Source organism: Anolis carolinensis, chromosome 6 (assembly GCF_035594765.1).
Source record: "Anolis carolinensis isolate JA03-04 chromosome 6, rAnoCar3.1.pri, whole genome shotgun sequence".
Taxonomy (NCBI): Eukaryota; Metazoa; Chordata; class Lepidosauria; order Squamata; family Dactyloidae; genus Anolis; species Anolis carolinensis.
Window position 1 is genome coordinate 50,814,357 of NC_085846.1, and position 22,710 is coordinate 50,837,066.

At 41.3% G+C, this 22,710-nt stretch overlaps 1 protein-coding gene across 2 annotated transcripts in view; it reads right to left on the reverse strand.

Moving 5' to 3' along the window:
* Positions 1-22,710, reverse strand: part of cntnap2 (contactin associated protein 2) — a 924,912-nt gene that overhangs the window by 35,659 nt on the left and 866,543 nt on the right. For both annotated transcript variants that reach the window (XM_008112904.3, XM_008112906.3), the window contains 3 exons: positions 10,329-10,574; positions 9,723-9,856; positions 4,487-4,580 (listed from right to left, as the gene is read on the reverse strand). In XM_008112904.3, the coding sequence (XP_008111111.1) occupies positions 4,487-4,580; positions 9,723-9,856; positions 10,329-10,574 (474 nt within the window). The remainder of the gene's footprint in view (positions 1-4,486; positions 4,581-9,722; positions 9,857-10,328; positions 10,575-22,710) is intronic.

Consider the following 22,710-nt stretch of genomic DNA (forward strand, 5'->3'; position numbering starts at 1 on the left):
GGACTAGAAAAAAAGGAAGCAAGTACCTTGCATACCAGTGAGAATAATCTCCCATATAGCTTACCTGTTCTTTATTCTTGCAGACTGTCCCTTCAGGTAATTACTCCTTTTTTGTAGGAAAAAGGATTTGCCAAACTTGGTGCATCTCAGTGCATGAACCTCCCCTTTTGTTGCAAAGAGGAGTTCTTGCTATCTGATTGCAGTCAGTAGTAATACACACCCCCACCCTAGCGCTGTACAGAGAAATGCAGGTGAAGGCAGATGGAAAATCCGGTGTGGATTTTCTAATTGATTGAAGTACTTATTCCTTCTTGCAGAAATGGATTCTAAAAACCTTACAGGCAAACTGAAAGCCATGGGATGGATTTTTCTCTTTCAAAATTCTACAGGTATAGTCTTTGATTTCTTTTCATGTTACTAGTATTCTATATCAGGAAAATAAAGTCAGTTCACACCAGGTCATCAATTTAAGAACTTTCCTGTAAGAACAACTTTTCACCAATGATAACATGGTTTTACAATCTTTTAGTGCTCATATTTTACACAGCAAGCAGTACAGCCTGTACAGAAAAGCTACAGATTTATTATTAAACTAGCTTGGGGACCCGGCGGTGCCCGGGTCATTTGAGAATGGTATTATTTGTCTTTCAATGTTATGTATTCTGTTTGGAGTGGGTGAACTACAATTCCCAGAATGGTGGCTTAATCCTCCCCAAATCCTGCAAGTTGGCCATTTTGGGGCCTATGTAGCAAGTGTGGTCCAGATCTGTCATTGGCTGGTCATCGCCTGGGTGCAGTACTCTCTGGATGGGGGTGAATGACTACAACTCCCAGCGTCCCGGGACAATTGCCCAAAAACATCTGTCAGTATCCACAGCAGGCAATGTTCAGTCTGTGTGCCAAGTTTGGTCCAGATCCGTCATTGGCTGGGTTCAGTGGTCTTTGGATGCAGGTGAACTACAACTCCCCAAATCAAGGCCCATTTCCAAAAACACCTGCAGTATGTTCAGTTGGTCATGAGGATTCTCTGTGCGAAGTGTGGTCCTGGTCCATTGTCGGTGGGGGTCACTGTTTCTCTGGATGCAGGTGAACTATAACTCCCTTTCCCCCAAACTTGTCCAATATGTTCTATTGGTTATGGGGGCTCTGTGTGGCAAGTTTGGTCCTGGTCCATCATCAGTGGGGTTCGGAGTGGGCATTCATTGCAGGTGAACTATAAATCCCGGTACCTACGCCTTCCAAATGTCTAGGCCCATTGCCCTCCAAACCCCCCAGTATTGAAATCTGGGCATATCAGGTATGCATGGCAAGTTTGGTCCAGACCCTTCATTGTTTGGGTTCATAGTGTTGTGGGTGTAGGTGAACTATAACTCCTCTACATTCCCCAGTAGGAGTCACAGTGGTGTTTGTAGAAAAATTCAGAACTATTACAGTAAAATCAGAAATGTAATAGAAGAAATTACTTGAAGGGAAGTCATAGGGAGGAGGGAGCAAGCTTATTTTCTGCTGCCCTGCAGACTAGGACACGGAACAATGGCTTCAAACTACAGGAAAGGAGATTCCACCTGAACATCAGGAAAAACTTCCTCACTGTGAGGGCTGTTTGGCAGTGGAACTCTCTGCCCCGGACTGTGGTGGAGGCTCCTTCTTTGGAGGCTTTTAAACAGAGGCTGGATGGCCATCTGTCGGGGGTGCTATGAATGCGATTTCCTGCTTCTTGGCAGGGGGTTGGACTGGATGGCCCATGAGGTCTCTTCCAACTCTACTATTCTATGATTCTATGATTCTATGAAATAATAGGGAAAAAATTACAGTGGGATAAAGCCAGATTCGTGTCTCTCAATATAGGCAGAAATCCTATGATACATGATAGCCGCAATACAGGCTATGATAGCCCAAGGGTGGAGAGACAATACAAGATGGGATTTGGAAGATTGGTGGTCTTATCTCTCTCTCTATAATAATATATAATCAATGATTTCATTAATCAAAGGAAAAACAAGTTTTTGAATAGTCATACAAAACAAGACTGATATAGGGAATGGTCTATTCTAAGCGATAAAACTGGTGGATATGATAGCTATAGCACCTTGAACCAGGCCTTCCACATGATTAATTTGATGCAATGACATAATTTGGAATTGCTGTTCCAGGAGAGAGGTGGAATGAGGCAGAGAGTATGGGCATTGGGAGATACACATCTAAGAAATGTATAAAGTGGCATATAAGGTAAAGTGACTTTTGGAATAATGTATATCGAGATAAGACTTGTGTGGCAAAAGTTTGTTAATTAAATAGCTGTATCAATAAAAACAAAAACAAAAAAGAGATGATCCCTGGTGCATTACCTTCATGGGGACATACTTCAGAGACCTGCAAAAAAGCTACAGACTTTTGGAAAACAATACAGGAGTATTGTCCATGAGATTGTTTATTTTTATCTGTGATTTTTTACCCTGCCAGATGAATTTAGTAAGGTCTCTATTCCATGTCGAGACGATTGTTTGATTTCTTATGATCTTACTTTGGGTTCAGCTACAATCCTCTTAACACTCCTGAACCTCTGAGATTACACATCATATCCACAAAGTTTCCATTATGTGCAAAGCATGGGAAAAAATGCAGACTGCCTTCATTCATAATCTCTAGCCTCTCCATTTGAATGGTCATATATATTTTAAATGATATGATATGATTAATGACTCAAATCCAGGTTATTACAGTACTTAAAAGGGGAAAGGGCTTAAATGAGACCAGCACCCCACAACATTTGATCTCCTGGTGGTGAAGCAGGTTTCCATCAACAACAAAAAGGCGATACCACCACATTTGACAGACAAGGATGTTAAAATCACTTCCCACCATAACTTATCTCAGAACCTCCTTCCCCTCCAACCCACTTTCAGAGGTCAGGGCACATATTTAAAAGAGCCAGTTTTTCCACTTATGTTCAGAGTAAAAAAAGAGTTGCATTAAATTATATTAAAATCTAATTTTCTATTGTGTCAGAAGCGACTTGAGAACATACTACAAGTCGCTTCTGGTGTGAGAGGATTAGCCATCTACAGAGACGTTGCCCAGGGGATGCCAGCAGGGCCTTAGCCAGAAAAAAATTTCGGGAGGGGTTTTGAAAATTTCAGGGAGGGTTGAACCCCTGACCCACCCGCCCCCCCGGGTTCAGACCTGTCAATATCTGCTTGAGATAGTGCCTGGAGGGACTCTTAATGTTTTACGTCTCATAGACTTAGCATGGGGATTTGGTTAACCAGTTAAAATTCATGAGTAAACCAGATTTTTTTTTTTAACCTGAAAATTTTGGGGGGGGGGGGGGGTTGAACCCCTAACCCCCCCCCCCCCTTCGCTACAGGCCTGGATGCCAGGATGTATTACTGGGAGGATTCTCTCATGTCCCTGCAAGCTAGAGCTAACAGATAGAAGTTCATCCCATCTCATGGATTTGAACTGGCAACTTTCAGGTCAGCAGTTCACAAGAGTTTCACCCATTCTGCCACCATGGCTTATTAAAATCTAAATGAAGCACATTCACTTAGAAAATGGAAGAATATAATGTGCTTCAACAGAACACATTTTTTTGTGTAGATCCATCAATTGATTAAAATGTTTTATAGGTCTATGGGTTGCAAAGAAATTAATTATTGTCTAATGCTGTAGGCTGTTTTACAATGAAATCTTCCTTTTACAGAATTAGTATGCTTCCTGACATAATAATTAAGTAAAAAGTCTCATTTAATTGAAAAGAAAAATATTTCATCAGTGGTATTTCTCCCCTACACTCTTCCAAGTTTTCCATTGTATATGAAGAAAGGATATTACATCCTACTTCCAAAGGTTCTATCATCTTCTTGACCCCTCTTCATGCCTCTTTGGAACAGAAAGGATAACCACCTCTTTCTCATGAGGAGTTGCTAATTTAAAAAGGACCATGGTCCAGCATTTCTAAAGCTCAGACATTTACTAAATGAGGTCATTTGGGAACAGGATGGGACTGAACCTGGGGGGGCAGGAGCATGAGATCTCGAGGGCTGCCAGGGAGGCAGGAATGACTGGGTCACCAGTTGGATGCTCCTCCTCCTCTTCTGTGTGTGATGGATCCCTGTGGCTGCCACCACCACCTGAAACAGTCTCTACACACTGTTCAGCATCTGGGGTTCCAGGTTCCTCCAGGCCTCTTCACTCAAGTGATCCTAACGCACCATCTAATTTAATGCAAACCTCAATTTTGGCAATGTAATTTAGCCAAAAAGGTGAGCATTAGGCTGCTGTAAATATGGTAATTATCAACCAGCCTCTAACCTCATTTTAGTAAGGTCTTGTATACCCAACCATTCCTTTTTATGGTGTAGTACTCCCAGTCACTTTTAGAAAAAATAATCGAATCACAAATTGCTGAACAGCTAATCAACTAAAGCCTTCTGCTTAAACATAAGCAGTTGTATGCAAACAAAGAAATAAAATGGATTCTTACCTATTACTTTTCCTAGAAACAGAGACTTGAGTGAGCTGAACTGAAGGCTTGATGGTCCTGGAAGGGTATAGACAACTGGAGGATAGTGGTCCAACTGAAGAAAAAATAAAAGATAGAAGCTAGTTTCTTAGAAGATTTGTACACATCTACACTTACCATTTAGGCCGGTTTGGAACTGATTTGGGAGAAACCAGTTTTACAGCATTAGTGATTAGATTGATATGTCTGGAACTGGTTCAAGGACAGGAAGGTGATTATACAGTATTTACCATGGAATCCGACGTCAAATTGCTATGCAGGTCCATGCCCACCCTCCAAATTTCTAGAAGAGATGTGCACCAGCACTCTGAGGGTGTAGGAGATGGCGAATAAAAAGGAAAGTGACAGCCAGAAGTGGAGGTAATCAGTTGTCCCTCCAAGGGGGTCAATTAGTGGCACGGGAGACGGGGCCAGGGCGTGTAGCATGGGAGGTGGGGCCAGGGCGCGCGGTGTGGGAGGCGGGGCCAGGTCTGGCCCCGCCTCCCGCGCCGTGCTCCCTGGCCCAGCCAGCCAGGCTGTGGTGGGAAAGTCCTTCCAGGCTGCAACGAAGGCCCAGCCAGGCTGGCTGGGCCTTCGCCATGGCCTGAAAGGACTCCCACCGCAGCCTGGCTGGGCCCGACCCTCCATGGCGAAGTCTGATTTCCCAAGGTACAGGTGCAACTGGCACATAAATTTTAATTGTGCAAAAGCTTCCCTGGTTATCGCCAAAACCTGGGGTTCCAGGCTCAGCGATGAGTCCAGGAAAACTTCCAAGCTGCGAATCTGAGTCCTCAGGGGGAGTGTAACCCCGTTCAACACAGGCTGTAACCCTATACCCTGTTCGGCCTTGCGACTGACCAGGAGTACCTCTGTTTTGTCTGGATTCCATTTTAATTTGTTTGTCCTCATCCAGACTTTCACAGCTGCCAAGCACCAGTTTAGGACCTGAACAGCCTCCTTAGTAGCAGGTGGAAAGGAGTGATAGAGTTGAACGCCATCTGCGTACAGATGACACCGAACTCCAAACTCTGGATGATCTTTCCCAACAGCTTCATGTAGATGTTAAACAATATGAGAAACAGTATTGAGCCCTGCGATACCCCATAAGACAATGGCTATGGGGTCGAGCAGGTATCTCCCAACAACACCTTCTGGGAGCGACCCTCCAGGAAGAAGTGGAGCCACTGCAAAGCAGTACCTCCAAGACCCATTCCCGTGAGGCATCCCAGAAGGATACGTGGTCTACGGTATCGAAGGCTGCTGAGAGGTCCAGAAGAACCAACAGGAACACACTCCCCCTATCCAGCATAGATCATCTACTAAGGCGATCATGGCTGTTTCAGTTCCAGACTGCACTGGGTCCAGATAATCAGTGTCTACCAAGAATGCCTGGAGTTGTGAGGCCACCACACAAAAATTAGTTTTATCAGTTTATTAATTTGTTTATTAATTTGTTTGCAGTTGTACACCTTTTACTGCCAAACCAATTGGGTCTGTGGACTGTAATAAAGTTTGTATCTAGTAGCTCATTAAGTGGCATCCAAACTGGAAGTTTCATCTTCTGGCACAATATCTTGTTTCACTTTGAATTGTCTCTTCATACAGTTTTCTTGGTAAAAAAACTTTTTTAAAGAAGTTTACCATGCCTTCCTCTGCACAGTATTTACAAGTGTTATCAATTGTGTCTAAGAGATTCCCTGCGAATAACACTTATTGGCAGTTCTAATCTGTTTGACACGAAAGACCCACTACAAGTACTGCTATGGAAATGTTGAGTGTTGGATTGCAGGATGGCAAAACAGGAATGAAGGAAATAACAGCAGTTACTACACATTAAAACTGTTGCTTTTATTTTGAAGAAGAAAGTTGCTGATGAAAGTGCAGTCTTGGGAATGGTTACTGATGACTTTGTGTATATCAGTGGACTGGTAGTATTAATCCAGAAACACCCTACTAACTGGCAAATACCATGATAATCAACAGATGTGAATTTGTCTACTGTTTATGTCAAAATTGCTAATTATACTCATCTATGCAGGAAAAGGGAGGACACAAAACGATTCTTTGAACTACCACAGGAGTAGAGGATGTTTCACAATATAATTATGTTTTTTTCTGAAATATATATTTAAAATAGTTTCCTAAAAAAATAGTTCTGCGGAAACCTAGAATTTGATTTTCCTGAATGGCTGAGCAGGATCAAATTCTTTCAAAAAGTTATGATCTACTGCCATCTAGTGGCTATGAAGATGTAAGCTACAGGAAGGGTTTCTGCTGTTTCATGTTGTAACAGTTATTTCTATTAAATATAATAGCACCCTGAACAGTACAAATATTATGAGTACCTATTTTTTTGAAAATAATATTATATCTTAACAAAGTCATGAACAATGAGAAAAATAAAGATGTTGCAAATGTTTTTAAAGACATCCGTTTGTTAAAATAAATAGTGTATATACTTGAGTGTAAGCCTAGTTTTTCAGCCCTTTTTTTAAGACTGAAAAAGCCTCCCTCAGCTTATTCTCGGGTGAGGGTCCTGGTTGGCTTATATTTGGGTCAGCTTATACTCGAGAATATATGGTACATTTATTATTTTTCTCTATTTATCTCTATTTCTCTGATATTATTATTGCATTTATTATTTTACTCTATTTATTATTACATGTATTATTTTCCTGTATTTATTATTATTATTATTATTACATGTATTATTTTATTCTATTATTATTAAAAGGATACATAAGCACATTTACATTGAAGCAGATGAGAATAATGATTTGATCAGAGTTGGACAGTCTTATCTTAAATTTGAGCTTAATGTAAATATTCAAAAACATTTAACCTACTGATGCCTCAATTAATGTAATTTTATTGGTATCTATTTTTATTTCTGAAATTTACCACCCTCGGCTTATACTGGAGTCAATGTTTTCCCAGTTTTTTTAGAGGTAAAATTAGGTGCCTCGGCTTATATTCGGGTCGGCTTATACTCGAGTATATATGGTAAACTATTATAATTTGCTTAAAAACAATCAATGCAAAATTATAGACAATCAATCCAATATACTTCTTTTAATTTTAGTAGGGAATTTATCATGATATGATCATTCCCAGTGAAATAAATAAGAACAGAAGTTCTTTGTTTGGGCAATACCTTTGATATGACATTAGAGTAGAAAATTCCAGTCCCACAAAATATGATATTGACCCAACAAATAGGTGCCCCTGAAAATTATTATATATCCAATAGTCTTTATTTTTAACTATCCAGGGCTATCTCAGTTCTTTGGATTGCCGGGTGAAATAAGAGGCAGGGTCCTTGTGGGTGATATTGGACCCTGGGGGCACTGGCATGATTGGGGGGAGGGAGTAGTAACTAGAAGTACAACTGAGGGGGGGGGGGTGTTGAATAAAAATAAGAGGACAGTAGAAACAATGTTGTTGTGCAGCATAGAGTTAAAGTTGTAATGGTCACTTTATTTTCCAAATGGACACACACAATACAAGTTCTTGAATTAGTGGTCAAGTCTGCCAGGAAGTGTTGGCAGGCAAGCATGTTGCACATTATCGGGAAGTCCTGCAATTTGTTTACAATACAATACTATAAATAGATGTCATGCACGAAATCTAATTTAGATTGTTTCTGAATTGTATGACAAGCAGTTAGTAATAGTGCAAGTGCAATAAGTACTGAAAAATGAATTTATCCAACTTTGTCCAGAGAAGCTCAGTTGCAATTCTTAAATATCTTAAGTCAAGAGGGGCCACTTTACATGGGCAGGACTCAAACTGTTCGAAGCTAAGACACTAGTCCAAATCCTGTATGGAGCTCAGCTGGGCCCATTCCCCAGTTTTGCCCCATTAGAGCTGGTTCAGTCAAAGTTTCTGAGATCGGCCTTGCAGGTACCTAAATGCGTCTCTAATGCCACCCTGCATCTGGAGACTGTCAGAGTGATGGTTTGTGTAGTGTGAAATGTTGACTCATTGTTTAAAGCAAGTGTATGCAATGCTTCGGTAAGCATTCCAGTAGAGAAACAGTTAAACGCATAGTTAGATTTACTGCATAGAGTGACATTGTGTAGCTTCTGTTACGTAGCCGGACATCAGTCACTGGAAAAAAATGAGGACAGTGACAAGTTATCTGATATAGTTCTTTGTCAGTTGCCATCGGTTTTGCAGGGCATGTGTGTTAGCTTCTCCAGCTGTGCTTAGAGCAAGGAGCCTCTGGTGGCCTAGGGGATAAAAGCCTTGTGACTTGAAGGTTGGGTTGCTGACCTGAAGGCTGCCAGGTTCGAATCCCACCCAGGGAGAGTGCAGATGAGCTCCCTCTTTCAGCTCCAGCTCCATGCGGGGACATGAGAGAAGCCTCCCACAAGGATGGTAAAACATCAAAAACATCCGGGCGTCCCCTGGGCAACGTCTTTGCAGACGGCCAATTCTCTCACTCCAGAAGCGGCTCTAGTTGCTCCTGACACGAAAAAAAAAAATCTCCAGAGATACAGTCACAGCAAGTTACCTGCAGAGTCAGAAGGAATCAGTAGTGTGCATTTGCATCTGCAGCTCAGACCCACTCAGCATAGACGCTTCTAGCAAGAAGCTACCTCTCCACAGCCTTACACTTGCAGCCAAGTTATTGAGTCAGAATAGTCATGTTATGAAGATGGAAAATAATGGTTAAATAAACTGAGAGCCATAGGGAGGTGAGGAGAAGAAACAGAAGAAAAAGAAAAAAAAACCTGACAAATGTTTTACTTTCTTGAGCATAATACAATTCAGTAGATTGTGCATCATTTTATTCAGAATAAAATACATTTTCTAGAGTATGTTGAACTTGAAAAAGGAAGAGTGATAGGTGATATGATCAACATATTCCAATATATGAGAGTTATGGAATGAGCTTGTTTTTTGCTTCTTCAGAGAGTAGGATTTGAATCAATTGATTTAAATTACAGGAAAGAGAATCTGATTTAAACTTTCTAATATTCTGTTCAACAATGTAACAGATTCGTTTGGAACCTGGTAGACTCTTCTTCATGCAGCCTTTTAAGAGCAATTGGATAACCATCTGTCAGTGAACCTTTGGGTTCCTTATCGGAAGACTTGAGGAAGATAATTTATGCAATCCCTTCCTACCATACTATGCTATACTGTGTTTCATGCAACATTATTAGCATTACTCATATTTTAATGCCCATTGGACCCAGAGTAAGATATTTACCTGGAGAGTTAATTCCTTTCCTATCCGTGTGATGTTAACATTGTGTGGCTGGCCATTTGAAACATTCCTGTGGTCTACAATGATATTATATGGCTCTTTGGTGCCTCCAATGTTGTATCGAATCTGTAAATTTTCTATACAGAGAAACATTAAAGAGTATTAAAGATAATTTTTATACAGATTTAAGGACAGAGATTTTGAAGTTAACCAAAACAAAATTTTAAATTACTAACAAAAGCATATATACGTATATATAATTTTTTTATTAAATGTCAAGGAAACAATCAACTTTTAAAAAGTCATTTTAAAACAATGGAAAGCCATTAGGTAGAGAGCACTACACAGGTTCTTTCTTTGATGTTCGTTAAGATTACAGATATTAAGTGGCCCAACTATTGATCTCAATGCATGTTCCTTCAAATAACCTCAGTCAAAACTCTTTAAAATGTAGAGGTCAAACCCAGTGCTTTGAATTAGGTGAATGTATCATATTTAGGCAAGCTGCAACTAAGATCCAGTTGTTCCACTTTGCTCTAAGTTCAGGAAGAGTTTTGGGTGATATGTATTAATTTATTACATAAGTACAGTGACATGTAAATCACTTACCAGAGGGATTCACCAGCACTGCCATGTAGTCCTGGGAGAAGGAACTGATGTATAGAAGGATACAGGGAGCTTTGTTAGTGCTGAAGCTAAAACTGAGCTCTTCTTTTTTCAGGCTGAGGTCCGATATGGTGTTCTCAGGGTCTTTTGAGCTTAACAGAGTTCGGCTACCTGAGTCCTTCACATTGTTCCCCGCATTCGTAAAATTATATCTCAGCCACATCCCCTCTTCAAAAAATGCTCCAACATCTGAGAGAAGGGAAGAGAAAAAGTGAAACTATTCAATGGAAATATTCATTATTCATGACCTTCATTTTCATATCCTTTATCAATTTTTTTAATGGATGTAATGTTCCTGGCTTCATAAACAATAGAATATGAAGTAAGTTTTGGCCACAGTAATAATGGGAGATTTCAGGAATCCTGATATTTGTTGGAAGACAACTATGCCAAGAATACCAGGTTCAAAGAATTTCTCATTTGCCTTGTAGATGATTTCATAGTAAACGAAGCAACAACAAGATTAGCTGTTCTATATCTGATCTTAACCCCTGACTTTAGAGCACTCAGTTAATTAGGCTTCTGTGAGCGATGGGAGTTGCAGTGCCTTGAGGAGGCCAATCAATCAATCAAACAAACAAACACACAAAGCAAAGCAAGAGAGGCAAGCAGGGCCTTGTTTGAAAGCAGCAAAGTAACTTGGCTGGGTCCCCGAATTGGAGCATCCAGCTAATTTGGGTTCTGTGAGCAATGGGAATTGCAATCAAACAAACCAACACACACAAAGCAAGAGAGACAAGGGCTTTGTTTGAACCCAGAGTAATCTTGCCGGGCACCCCAGACTTTAGAGTGCCAAGATAATTTGGGTTCAGTGAGCGATGGGAGTTGCAATCAAACAAACCAACACACACAAAGCAAGGGCTTTGTTTGACCCGAGAGTAACTTGGGTATTGGAGTGCCTTGAGGAGACCAAGACCAATCAAACAAACACACAAAAAATAAGCCCTTTCCCCTAGTACCAACAAGATAGCACTTCCACTTTTTTAAAAAAAGCTTCTTGTAGCTGCTTGCTTAATGCTTGAATTTAAAATAGAATGTGTCACTAGTTTTACTCTCTCAACCACCACTGTTACTTTACTTCTCCTGCTTCTTTATTTTAAAATTTTAAAAGAAAAAAATACCCCCTTTCTCATCCTTTTCTTCGAAGTTCTTCTTTCAATGGTTGCCCTGCCCCACAACAACAATAGGCCAAAGCCTCGTGACTTGAAGGCTGCCAGGTTTGAATCCCACCCGGGGAGAGCGTGGATGAGCTCCCTCTATCAGCTCCAGCTCCATGTGGGGACATGAGAGAAGCCTCCCACAAGGATGGTAAAAACATCAAAACATCCGGGCGTCCCCTGGGCAACATCCTTGCTGATGGCCAATTCTCTCACTCCAGAAGCAACTCAAGTTGCTCCTGACATGAAAAAAAAAGGGGCAGGTGGGCAATCTGAGTCACAGGCAGCAAAAGATAAAGAGTCCAGCTAGCAGCCACAGCAAAGCCAACCCCTCCCTACAACCTCCCAGCCCTGAATGTTAGCCTCGTGGCTTGCACAGGCGCTTTTCAGGGAGGACATCCAAACCCCTCCCCTTACATTAATGTGCACAGCAATTGGTCAGGGAGGCAAGCCCAGGCTAGGCTGCACCTCCCTGAAAACCAAGTTTGGTTGCTTCAAAAATGCATTGCTTTATTTCCGAACAAATGACGAGCCCATTACAAGAATGGGCTCCAACGCTTCAAAATCACGGGTTAAATCCAAAGCCCTAAGGCGCTTCGGAACCCCGTTCGCAAATCAGAATAAATACGATTTTATTCCAATTTACAACTATTCCAATAAATTTGCCCATGCCTAACTGGTAGTTAAAGAATGTATATTTCTGGGAAATTCCACAAACAGTATTTGAGACAAAATGCTGGCTTGTGGCACTTCACAGTTCAGCTACCAAGAGGTGAGAGACATTAACCCACTATTATTTTCCAAAACTGATGTTACTGCAAGTAAGAATTGAATCTGCAACCATTTTGAATCATTCTTTGATTTTTATTGTTTGGAGTTGCAGAAGGAGAAAATGTTCTCCATTTGTATGGAATTGCAGTTCGTTTTGTCTAATTTTCGTATTTGTTTCTGCTAACTAACACGGACCACTTATACAAATAGAATTTTCATCTCTCTTATGAAAAAATCTAACATTTTCGTGCCATTGGCAGCAATAGGAGGGGCTTCCGATAGTTGCCCCCCACTCAGATATAGGGCTAGAGGGGTGAATATCGCCACACACTGAGGGCATATCAACCCCTTTTAACTCACCAACTTTTAAAATGTTTGGGTCTTTCCCCGATTTCTAGCATTTTTTTTTCATTTTTAGAAAATAAAATTCCCTATAAAAGCATTCCCTTTTCCTCCCAGCCCAGCCCTCTTAACTTCTGCAGCAACAGAAGGAGGGCCAGAAGGGAGCTGCCAATCAGGCACCCATAAAGCCCGGTGCCTAGCCCCAAGATTTCTCTTCTTAATAAAAATATTACATCATCAAACAATTCCTTCAAAAGCTTTTTGCTGATTTTTGGGGTGGGTGGATAAGAAAACGTTCTTCATAGTTTGTTGTGTAAAATCTAGCCATGACTGGGGGTCAAACAGAACATGTTCTCCTGTCAGCATGCCATGTCATGGCATGACTTTAGCTCAATGCGTGGCAGAGCCGGCCACTAGACCCCACAAAGAGCCACTTCACACGCCCCCTTTAAAGAAGGAAATGAAAGGAGTAGGCTGTGTGCTCCCTAATCCTTAAAAGTCAAGAAATGGGGAATTGCTTGCTAGGGCACGAAGTACCACCCCTTCCCTTAAAGAAGAACAGGGGTTGGAGGCAGAATAAGAGGACTCCTGTTGGAAAGGGGTTGAGGGGGGAACAAGGGGTTGGGGGACCTTCCTGGATCTAGGATGAGGTAAGTTGGCCGCCCTGGCAGCCTGGACAGATGCAGCCAGTCTCCCTTTAAAAGGGCAACACACAACATCCAACCATCCAAAGGATGCTAGCTTGTGTTCAGCGATGAAGGAAGGAGCTAGTTCTCAAGGGCTGGGGATCAGAAAACTGCAAAAAACTTAACCAAGGAGGGGAAAGGAAACATACTTTTCCCAAGGGCCAAGCACTCTCCAGCCAAACCCTGTGCACTGCAGCCAGGCAAAACCCCAAACCATTGTGCAAGGCAAGGAAGCAGCACTCAAGGGTTGGGGATTACAAAAGTACAAAGCCACACTATCTTTGCTTTCAAAAATATACTAAGTATAAAAAATAATAACGCTATCCTTATTGTAGCCCAAAGGAAAGGGAAGATTCCCCCCAGCCAAACCCACTTGAAAAATCCCAGCCCCTTCCCTAATATTGTTTATTTTTATTATTAAGTTATAAAATTTTTAAAATAAGGCAAGCAGCACTGCAGCCAGGCAAAACTCCAAACCGCCAGCAAGGAGAAGCAGAGCACTCAAGCGTTGGGGATTATAAAGCACAAAAACGTATCTGCTTTCAAAAATGTACTAAAAATAATAACACTATCCTCTCCTTATTGTACCCTAAGGAAACAGAGAAGCAAGGCAGAGGCAGGCAATACAGGCAGTGAGATAAACGGAGAAGGGAAACCCAACAAGGAAAGGAAAATTTTTCAAAGTAAGTCAAGCAGCAGCCAGCACTCAAAATTTCCCAGTCCCAGTGCCCGCACCAGAAAGGCAAGGCACAAAAAAAAAGGCAAGCCAAGGCAAGCCCAAGTGGAGACACAGCAACAGCAGCAGCCAGCAACGTATCCAGCCCCAGCACCCAGCAGCAGCAATGGCTATTTTAGGGGCAGTCCCCCCTTATATACGTGTAGATCAGTGGTTCCCAAACTTATTTGGCCTGCCGCCCCCTTTCCAGAAAAAATATTACTCAGCGCCCCCTGGAAAGAGGGCGTGGCTTAGAGGGGTGGGCATGGCTCCTGCTCAAGAGGGCGGGGCTGAGCCTCTCCCCCAGTCCAAGATGCAGGGCTGTGAGGGGAGGTGGGCAGGGACACAAATGGGCGGCCAGGACTGGGATGAGCGGAGTTACGAGCTCTGAGGCAGGGCTGAACTTCTATCCCTGTCCTATGGCACCTTCCAGGACACAGGGGGCGGGGTTAGAGGAGGGGGCGAGGCCTCTTCCCAAGTGCCTGACCGGGCTGGACCTCTATACCCCGCCCCCGTGTTCTAACAAGCGCCTCAGGGGAGCTATACAGAGGCTCAGCCCTGTCTTGTGCTCTTGGGAAGAGGCCCCGCCCCTGCCCCTAGCCCCGCCGTTTAGGCCTAAAAGGCCTCTCAGGAGAGGTATAGAGGCTCAGCCCTGTCTCGGGCTCTTGGAAGGAGGCCCCGCCCCCTTCCCTAGATACGCCCTCTGTGTCCCAACAAGCGCCTCAGGAGAGGTATAGATTCTCAGCCCTGTCTCGGGCTCTTGGGAAGAAGCCACGCCCACTCCTCTAGCTCTGCCCCCTGTGTCCTAACAGGCACGTCAGGGGCTCAGCCCTGTCTCCGGCACTTGGGAAGAAGCCCCGCCTCTCCCCTGGCCCCGCCTCCTTGTCCTAATAGGTGCCATCACCGCCCCCCTGGATCGCTGCAGCACCCACCAGGGGGCAGTAGCGTGCACTTTGGGAATCACTGGTGTTGATGCACGGTCGACATGAAATGAATGGACAAAGGAAATGAAGGGAACATATCGTGCACATCTCTAGTAGATATAGGCTTTACAAGAATGGCAGAAACCCAAACAGATGCCAAGGTTAAAGTGTAGTTTATTGTCTTTTGGTTGTAATATTGTTATCCTCCGTTTGGAATCTTTTTGAAAGGGTGATCAACCATAAGAACAGATTATCATGTGTGCTGCTGCTTTTTCAATATTAAAAATGAAAATGAAGTTATTCAAATGAGATCAGCTTTCTATGGAAAACAAAACATATAGCAATACACAAAGTGTCGTGTTCTACTATAACAAACATTATAAAATGTTGGATGAAGAAAATTAGAATAAAAAGTTGGGGCAAAAAGATAAGGTATAAACATTAAAATATTCATTTAAAACATGATGTAAAATCCTCATCTGCATAAGACATACTAACAATTCCAGGGGTTTCAACCTAATTATAAAATGGAGTAAAGACATTCTTGGCAGATAGTGTCAAGTACTAACTATGAGATGTACCAGTAATTACAGTAGTCTCACTTATCCAATATAAACGGGCTGGCAGAACGTTGGATAAATGAATATGTTGGATAATAAGGAGGGGAAAGGAAAAGCCTATTAAACATCAAGTTAGGTTATGATTTTACAAATTAAGCACCAAAACATCATGTTATACAACAAATTTGATAGAAAAAGTAGTTCAATACGCAGTAATGCTATGTAGTAATTACTGTATGCGTTGGATAATCCAGAATGTTGGATAAGTGAGACTCTACTGTACCTAGAAAACCACTTGGTTCTGTTGTCTTGCCAAGTGGTGATGAGAATGTTAGCTTTTTTGCATTATGAGTACAAAAATAAGATAAAATTATCATGGGTGTCAGGATCTTGCCATGGCCTCTATTGTCCTGCCATATGCCTTTGCTACATCTAACACCACTGGCTACTGTGTCTATTTAAAACATGTTTTCTGTATTTCATTATATGTATATACAGTAGAGTCTCACTTATCCAAGCCTCGCTTATCCAAGCCTCTGGATTATCCAAGCCATTTTTGTAATCAATGTTTTCAATATATCGTGATATTTTGGTGCTAAATTCGTAAATACAGTAATTACAACATAACATTACCACGTATTGAATTACCTTTTCTGTCAATTTTGTTGTATAACATGATGTTTTGGTGCTTAATTTGTAAAATCATAACCTAATTTAATGTTTAATAGGTTTTTCCTTAATCCCTCCTTATTATCCAAGATATTCGCTTATCCAAGCTTCTGCCGGCCCATTTAGCTTGGATAAGTGAGACACTACTGTATATATATAAATACATTTTACATTCTTTAATGCTGAGCAACATTTTTTGTCAGGCAAATGACAGTAGTCTAGTATAAAGATGTTGATGAAATACCACAATCACAATAATCCATACCATGCTATTTCTGATTCCTATTGTGAATGTTGTACAGTGAAAAAAGCTGACAGGAAGATAATCAACTGATTCATTTTAAATTTGTTTCTATATTCTTGACAGCAGCCTGACATAAATTAAGTAGCTATCCCTTATTCAATCATGTCTTCATGTCCTTGAGTTAGAAACATCTGACTTATATACAACTAGTTACAAACAGGGGTGAGACCAGAGCCGGTCCAACAATGAGATGAATTAAGCGGTCGCTTCGGGTGCAAAACATACGGGGGCGCAGTCGAGACTGCCTTTTCTGTTGATTTGTTGTAAAACATGATGTTTTGGTGCTTAATTTATAAAATCTTAATGTAATTTGATGTTTAATAGGCTTTTCCTTAATCCCTCCTTATTATCCAACATTTTAGCTTATCCAACACTTTTATTTTTCAGTGATTGGTTTGGGGGGGGGGGCGCCAAAATTCTGTTCGCCTACACTTGAAAAATACTTAGGGCCGGCTCTGGGTGAGACAACAGGAAGTGAGAGAAAATCTAGCCTTAGGCAGAGAAATTCATTCCTAGAAGAGTTGCCATGGGAAAAAAGTGTCTCCACTGAAGCTTTATTTTTGTATCCTTGTATCCACGAGAAGCCAAAATATTCAAAATCCAATTGTCACAGGGACAGAAAGTGAGGTGAAATCTTCTGAACAGTCTCACAGAAATTAAAAGGAAAATTGCAGAGGAGTTAATCCTTCCTTATGTTATCTAAAACTAGAAAAAATGGCTGGAATAAATACTTTAAATGTTCCTGTTCTGACTTACATATAAATTCAATGTAAGGACAGACCTAGAAACCTATCTTGTTCGTAACCTAGGGACTGCCTTTAATGCACATTTATGTTTTATGTACTCCACCCTGATCTCTATTAATCATATATCAAGTTTCAACAAACATTATTTATTTCATGTAATTGATTCATTGTTCTAGATCACTGCTTCCTAACTCTAAAAGTAGTCCCCTTTAGCTCAGAGCTGAGGTGTGAAATATTTGGCAAAAGCAGGTTTTTCAATGCCGCCCATTTACAGAAATCTATTAGCAACAACACGATATGCTAAAGTGGACTGTGGGAAATGTTTCAGCTGTACTCTACAAAAAATCCTGTTTAGCAAGATTTACAAATGCTAGTTTATTTTCAGTAAATGTTGGACTTTTATGCCTATTTTATATATTTAAATACCTGGAATCTAAAAATTTATTGGGCAGAAAAGGATTGCAATTAGAAAAAGTTTAAAAAACCCTGCTCCAGATGGCTAACCAAAATGATTAGAGCAGGCAAAATCCACTGGTAAATTCTCCTATTAAAAATAATTTGTGTGTTGTCTAAGAGCATTCCTGTAAAACAGATAATCTTCTAATGCGCCCTTACCCTACAGCATACCAGTTAAATCAATATGTTAAATAAAGGCAAACCAGGTAAAATTTCATTTTAAGCCAATGCTTTATCCTTTTTAGGATGCCTTCTATTTTTAGGGATGCTATTTTTTTGAGAGGTTTATTGGAGGAAAACTCTAGAAACAAAACTCTAAGATAGTGTTCCCAATGCCATACGTAAGATTGGATTTTTCCCCTCAAACTGGAGGCAGAGGTGCAACCACGGAAATGCAGGTTTAATGTCAAAATAGCTCTACACTGCAGAAATATCAATGCCCCTCACCTTTTTGATACTGGGGCATCAATGTTTGAGATGAAGGAAAGGGAGATGAGTCAGGGCACAGGGTGGGTAGAATGGAGAAAGATTGAGCTCCACGAGCTTCTCAACAAGTACACCCTCAGTATGCGGGAACATTGAGAACAGACCTGATTTTGCACTCAACACCAAGGAAATTGTTAAAAGAAAACAAGCAGTGGAAGAATGGTAAACCATTCCTTCTGGCCTGCTGGAAATTTTGGAATACGCCTGTTATTGAATACAGCAACCCCACCCTAAGGATATAAAGTTCACCAAGGACACCAAAGCAAAATTAAAAATAAAAATAAAAATGAAATGTTTTCCTTTCTCCCTTTCTGTGGGACATCTACAACCCTGTGACAGACCAGCAGCAGCCAATCCCCTTGCCAAATAGCCAATCTATTTTTCATTTATATATATATATATATATATATATATATATATATATATATATATATAATTATTATTATTATTAAAGATCTGTGCATGTATCAGCGCATGTATGAACTAGATCTGCACTAGTGGACTTCTCGCAAAAGGTATAAACTTTCTACTTTTTGTGTTGTCGAAGGCTTTCATGGCCGGGATCACAGGGTTGTTATATGTCTTTCGGGCTGTGTGGCCATGTTCCAGAAGTATTCTCTCCTGACGTTTCGCCCACATCTATGGCAGGCATCCTCAGAGGTTGTGAGGCATGGATAAACTAGGCAAGGAAGGTAAATACATATCTGTGGAGAGTCCAGGGTGTGACAAGAATCCTTTGTCAGTTGGAAGCAAGTTAATCACCCCAGTTAGCATTGGAAAGGTTTGTCTCTTGCCTGGGGGGCATCCTTTGTTCAGAGTCATTAGCCGTCCTTGGGGCTCCTGTGCCCTCAGAGTGTTGCTTCCCATCTACTGTTCTGATTTTTGAGTTTTTAAATACTGGTAGCCAGATTTTGTACATTTTCACGGTTTCCTCCTTTCTGTTGAAGTTGTCCACATGCTTGTGGATTTCAATGGCTTCTCTGTGTAGTCTGACATGATAGTTGTTGGAGTGGTCAAGTATTTCTGTGTTCTCAGATAATATACTGTGTCCAGGTTGGTTCATCAAGTGCTCTGCTATGGATGACTTCTCTAGTTGAAGTAGTCTGCAGTGCCTTTCATGTTCTTTGACTCGTGTTTGGGCGCTACGTTTGGTGGTTCCTATGTAGACTTGTCCACAGCTGCATGGTAACCAGTAGACTCCTGCAGAGGTGAGAGGATCCCTCTTGTCTTTCGCTGACCGTAGCATTTGTTGGATTTTCTTTGTGGGTTTGTAGATAGTTTGTAGGTTGTGCTTTTTCATCAGTTTGCTTATGCGGTCAGTGGTTCCCTTGATGTATGCTAAGAACACCTTTCCTCTGGGTGGATCTTTGTCTTGGCTCTCATGGCTTGTTCTTGGCCTTGTAGCTCTTCTGATGTCTGTGGTGGAGTATCCATTGGCCTGTAGAGCCCAGTTTAGGTGGTTTAGTTCACCTTGGAGGAGGTGAGGTTTCTTTGTGCACGGTCTGTCAGGGCTTTGATTGTCAAAAAAGAAGCACAATCACTATGTACACAAATCAGAATTCCTTTATTTAACATCCAAAGCTTGATTGAAGGAAATCATCATCCTTTGTCTCAAGGCTCCCCGCCATTCTTTCCCAGGAAACTTCCCCATCACACAACATTGGAACAATCACACCAATTGAAGAGTCATTTGCATTTCCCAATATAGGCATAGGCTTTCTGGGGCTCATCTTCTCCCTGGAGAACTGCCCTCACCAGGCCAATCCTCTTCCATCACCTCCCCCCGTCAGGGAATCCCTGCCTGGAGGTGGCAATGTCACTGAAACACCAGCCAGCCAGGGTTCAGATCCAAGCTAGCCTCTCTTTTGGCCAATCAGGGAAGGGAATGGGCAAAGTAGGAAGGTTTGAATAGCTGCCAAGTGTATAAAGTCTCATGTCTCTGTATTCATGGTTATGCTTGTATTTTTGGTGCAAGCCTTACATGCATCTTTTCCTGGCCAGATTATAATTAAAAGTGCCTTTCCCCTATCTTCAGCTCTGGTGAGTGTGTCCTTTAATTTGAAACTGGGATTGTGTTAGCGTAGATGCTTGCCAGGCAGGACTCTTCTTATCCATGGTCCTTAGTCTAAATTCGACTTCCCTCCAACACAACAACATACTGCAAAGATCTTTCTTTGATCCCAGTGAACAATCTGGCATTTGTGTATGCTTGTGCATATGAAGGGAAGGTAGGACAGGGCCCTTCATCATGTTACAGGCTTGCAAACTGTATAGAATCTGAGTAGCTTCAAAGTGAGATAAAACACATGTTCAAGGGAAAATCTAATCCACAATCCAGAGGTAATTTACACAAGATACCTCATTTCAGTTTAAAGACTAGAGATTCAAATGAATTTTTGCTGTTGCTCAGTCGTTTAGTTGTCTCCGACTCTTCGTGACCTCATGGACCAGTCCACACCAGAGCTCCCTGTCGTCCGTCACCGCCCCCAGTTCCTTCAAGGTCAAGCCAGTCCCTTCAAGGATACCGTCCATCCATCTTGCCCTTGGTCGGCCTCTCTTCCTTTTTCCTTCCATTTTCCCCAGCATCATGATCTTTTCCAAGCTTTCCTGTCTCCTCATGATGTGGCCAAAATACTTCAGCTTTGCCTCTAATATCCTTGCCTCCAGTGAGCAGCCGGGCATTATTTCCTGATGGACTGGTTGGATCTTCTTGCGGTCCAAGGCACTCTCAGGATTTTCCTCCAACACCAAAGTTCAAAAACATCTATCTTCCTTCGCTCAGCCTTCCTTATGGTCCAGCTCTTGCATCTATAGGTTACTATGGGGGATACCATTGCTTTGACTATGCGGACCTTCGTTGCCAGTGTTATGTCTCTGCTCTTCACTATTTTGTCAAGGTTGGCCATTGCTCTCCTCCCAAGAAGTAAACGTCTTTTGATTTCCTGGCTGCAGTCTGCATCTGTAGTGATCTTCGCGCCTAGAAATATAAACTCTGTCACTGCCTCCACGTTTTCTCCTTCTATTTGCCAGTTATCAATAGGTGAAATGAATTTTTATCCAGGCTCAAATAAACAAACAGTGATATTGGAGGTCTCCAAAAAAGACAATTCCGTTTTCCCTTCCTTCAGGTGCTAGAGTATTACATATGAGGGCAGAAAGAACTAGGTTCAAATCTTTCTCATTCTTAAAGTTGCAGTGTCATCCAGTATCTTTTAGCATGGAGCTTGGGATAGCACCATGAGCGCCTTGATCCATTTGAAATCCAACTTTCCAGCAAGGATCATTATGTCGATAGAATATCAGCTTTTAGGGCTGTGCTCCCAGGATTGTCAACATCCTTCTTCAGAGAGAGGCAGTTGGTGAAGATGGGTGGGGTAAATTATTCATCTGACCTTTTCCTTCAAAAATGGTAGCCCAATAATTCCATTCCATATAACTGCTAACTTATTCAATTACACAATTTGTATGTCTATTTTCAATAAAATATTCAAGGTAGCTTGTAGTAGAATAACAGCTTGTAGTCATCGTTTAAAAGCAGTGTAATTAAAATCTCAGCATGATAACACAATCAAAGGGGAATCTGACAGAACTTATGGGAGTAAAAGAATCTTTTTTATTCTGTTAGTCAAGAATCTCATCTTCTGCCTTTCCTTTTTCTCAAGGCAGCATGAAGGAGAGGACATATCCATAGTCTTCTTGCCTCAATATATAAAAGCAATCCCATTAATTTCAAGCTATGACTCTTAATTCCTCTCTTTAGGCAGAAAATAATTATAAATGCAATAATGAATACAAACAGGTTCAACCCTCAAAGAGCTGTCGGACTGCTACTGCAATAAAGAAAAAAAAAACATACATAAACTAAGGTCAGAATAAGATCAGGAAAGCAATCTCTGGGACTGCACATTCATTTCAACCACTCCTAATAACAATTTCTCAGATCAGTGAAAGAACAATTGCAGCTGATTATACACCCCCAGCAAAAAAGGCCCTAATGGAAGAAGATGTCAAATTCCATTTTGACAGCTTTGTCCTCAGTGCAGCTACTGCAAATTTCAGATACCTGAAATATTGCTCATATAGGGCATCTGGTCTCCTTAGCCTAGAAGTAGTTAGATTTCTCTGTAGCCATTAGTCAGGTATTCAAATCATGAATTTCATCAATAAAAATATCTCCATGATGTACAGCCCATAGTTACTCTGAATGTGTTTGCTAGTTAAAAACCAATTCAGTTAGTCTGCTGTTTCAGTGGCATTCATTTGTTTAGACTGTTCATAGCACTCCTTTTTACTGCCTCTTCTAAATGCATTCAGACTGGGGCAGACTGCTGAATGAGAAAGAGTAAGCAAAAGGCATGATGGTTTTTGAAATATACATTCTGACAACTGATTGGTCATGCTGTCATTGGCAGTGCCCTTATATGGCCTGCTGAAAGTGTATATTTGTACAAGCCTGCACATAAAAGTTTCAGTGTATGAAAAAAATTGTCAGACATTTCCTGAATTTTAT